The sequence below is a fragment of the Sinocyclocheilus anshuiensis genome, unplaced genomic scaffold, assembly GCF_001515605.1.
Source record: "Sinocyclocheilus anshuiensis isolate Anshui unplaced genomic scaffold, SAMN03320099.WGS_v1.1 scaffold796, whole genome shotgun sequence".
NCBI classification, from domain to species: Eukaryota; Metazoa; Chordata; class Actinopteri; order Cypriniformes; family Cyprinidae; genus Sinocyclocheilus; species Sinocyclocheilus anshuiensis.
The window spans coordinates 40,096-41,665 of NW_015557105.1; the positions used below are offsets into that span (position 1 = coordinate 40,096).

The following is a 1,570-nucleotide window of genomic DNA, read 5'->3' on the forward strand; positions in this document are numbered from 1 at the left end:
GACTCAATGTATTTGAGTTAAAAACGTCTTAATGCTGGATTTGTTTCAGCTTTTGTCTTCTCCAGATGTTAACTGATGGACTGGAGTGCTGTGGATTATTGTGATGTTTTTATCAGCTGTTTGGACTCTCATTCTGACGGCACCCATTCACTGCAGAGCATCAACTGCTGAGACACTAATGCAATGCTACATTTCTCCAAATCTGATGAAGAAACCAACTCATCCTGATCTCTGATGAACTGAGGGTGAGTAAAATGTTCATTTTTGCATGAATTACTCCTTTAAATGAATAACTCACCTAAAAAAAATTTCTGTGGAACACAAAAGCAGAAATTTTGAAGATCTGATGTTTATGCATCTGTATGCGGTTAATGCATAATATCTGAACGCAAATGCGAATATGATACTTTTATGTTGCTTTAATAATAAAACCACAATGTTTCTTTATGCGTTGCACTGAAAGATAGCAACACAAGGATTTTTAACAACATGAGGGTGAGTGAATAATGGAAAACATATCAGTTGCATGTAAGAAACGTAGTGTCAATCACTATAGCTTTCCTTTCCGTAATAAATATTAAATACTAGTCCTACAAATAAAATAGCAATAATAACAATAACCGAACAATACATGAGTTTCTTTGGCTGATACAGTCATGAATGTAAACGGTGGGTTTCTCATTGCATGCGGTCCGTCTGCAGCTGCTGCGGTTGATACTGAGCGAATGCGGCCGCCGCGGATCCAGGTGACGCCAGAGGCTGCTGGACATAACCGTATCCGGTCGCAGCGGCCGGCGAGGCGGCGTACGGATACGGATCGCTGTACTGTGCGTACGCAGCAGCGGTGTAGTCCAGGTACGGAGACGCCGCGGCCGAGGGGTCGTGAGGGATCACCACGCTGGGCTGCACAAACGCCTGCTGATACACATAGTGAGCGGGAATCCTGAGGAACACAGAGATCACGAGATTCAAACAGAGAAACAGCGCAGTGCACTGCAGGGTTAGTAACCCTAACTAATCCTCACTCACATCCATAGGAGTGCCACAATAGAGCATGCTGGGAAGAGTCAATCAGAAGGTTCACAACTGCATTGCTGTTTTGAACAGGTTGTATTACTGAGTCACTGCAGATTCAAAAAAATTAAAAAATGTTACTAATGGGCTTCATTCATTAAATACCAGCAGAATGAATTTGTGTAGATCATTCTTTTTTTTTTTTTACATAAATTGTCATTCAATTTAATGCAAAATTGTTTTATTGTATTTATTATTATTATATGTGACACTGGACCACAAAGCCAGTCATAAGGGTCAATTTTTTTGAGATTTATACATCATGCATGGTTTGTTAGGATAGGACAATATTTGGCCGAGATACAACTATTTGAAAATCTGGAATCTGAGGGTGCAAAAAAATCTAAATATTGAGAAAATCATCTTTAAAGTTGTCCAAATGAAGTTCTTAGCAATGCACATTCACACATATATATATATACACATATATATATATACATATATACACATATATATACATATATATATATATACATATACATATATACACATATAT

General features: G+C 38.3%; 1 protein-coding gene across 2 annotated transcripts in view; it reads right to left on the reverse strand.

Annotated features, from left to right (window-relative positions):
• Nucleotides 1-222: 222 nt before the first annotated feature.
• LOC107677646 (RNA-binding protein 24) overlaps nt 223-1,570 on the reverse strand; it is a 9,724-nt gene continuing 8,376 nt past the window's right edge. For both annotated transcript variants that reach the window (XM_016472632.1, XM_016472631.1), the window contains one exon: nt 223-943. In XM_016472632.1, coding sequence (XP_016328118.1) covers nt 679-943 — 265 coding nt within the window. In that variant the 3' untranslated portion in view covers nt 223-678. The remainder of the gene's footprint in view (nt 944-1,570) is intronic.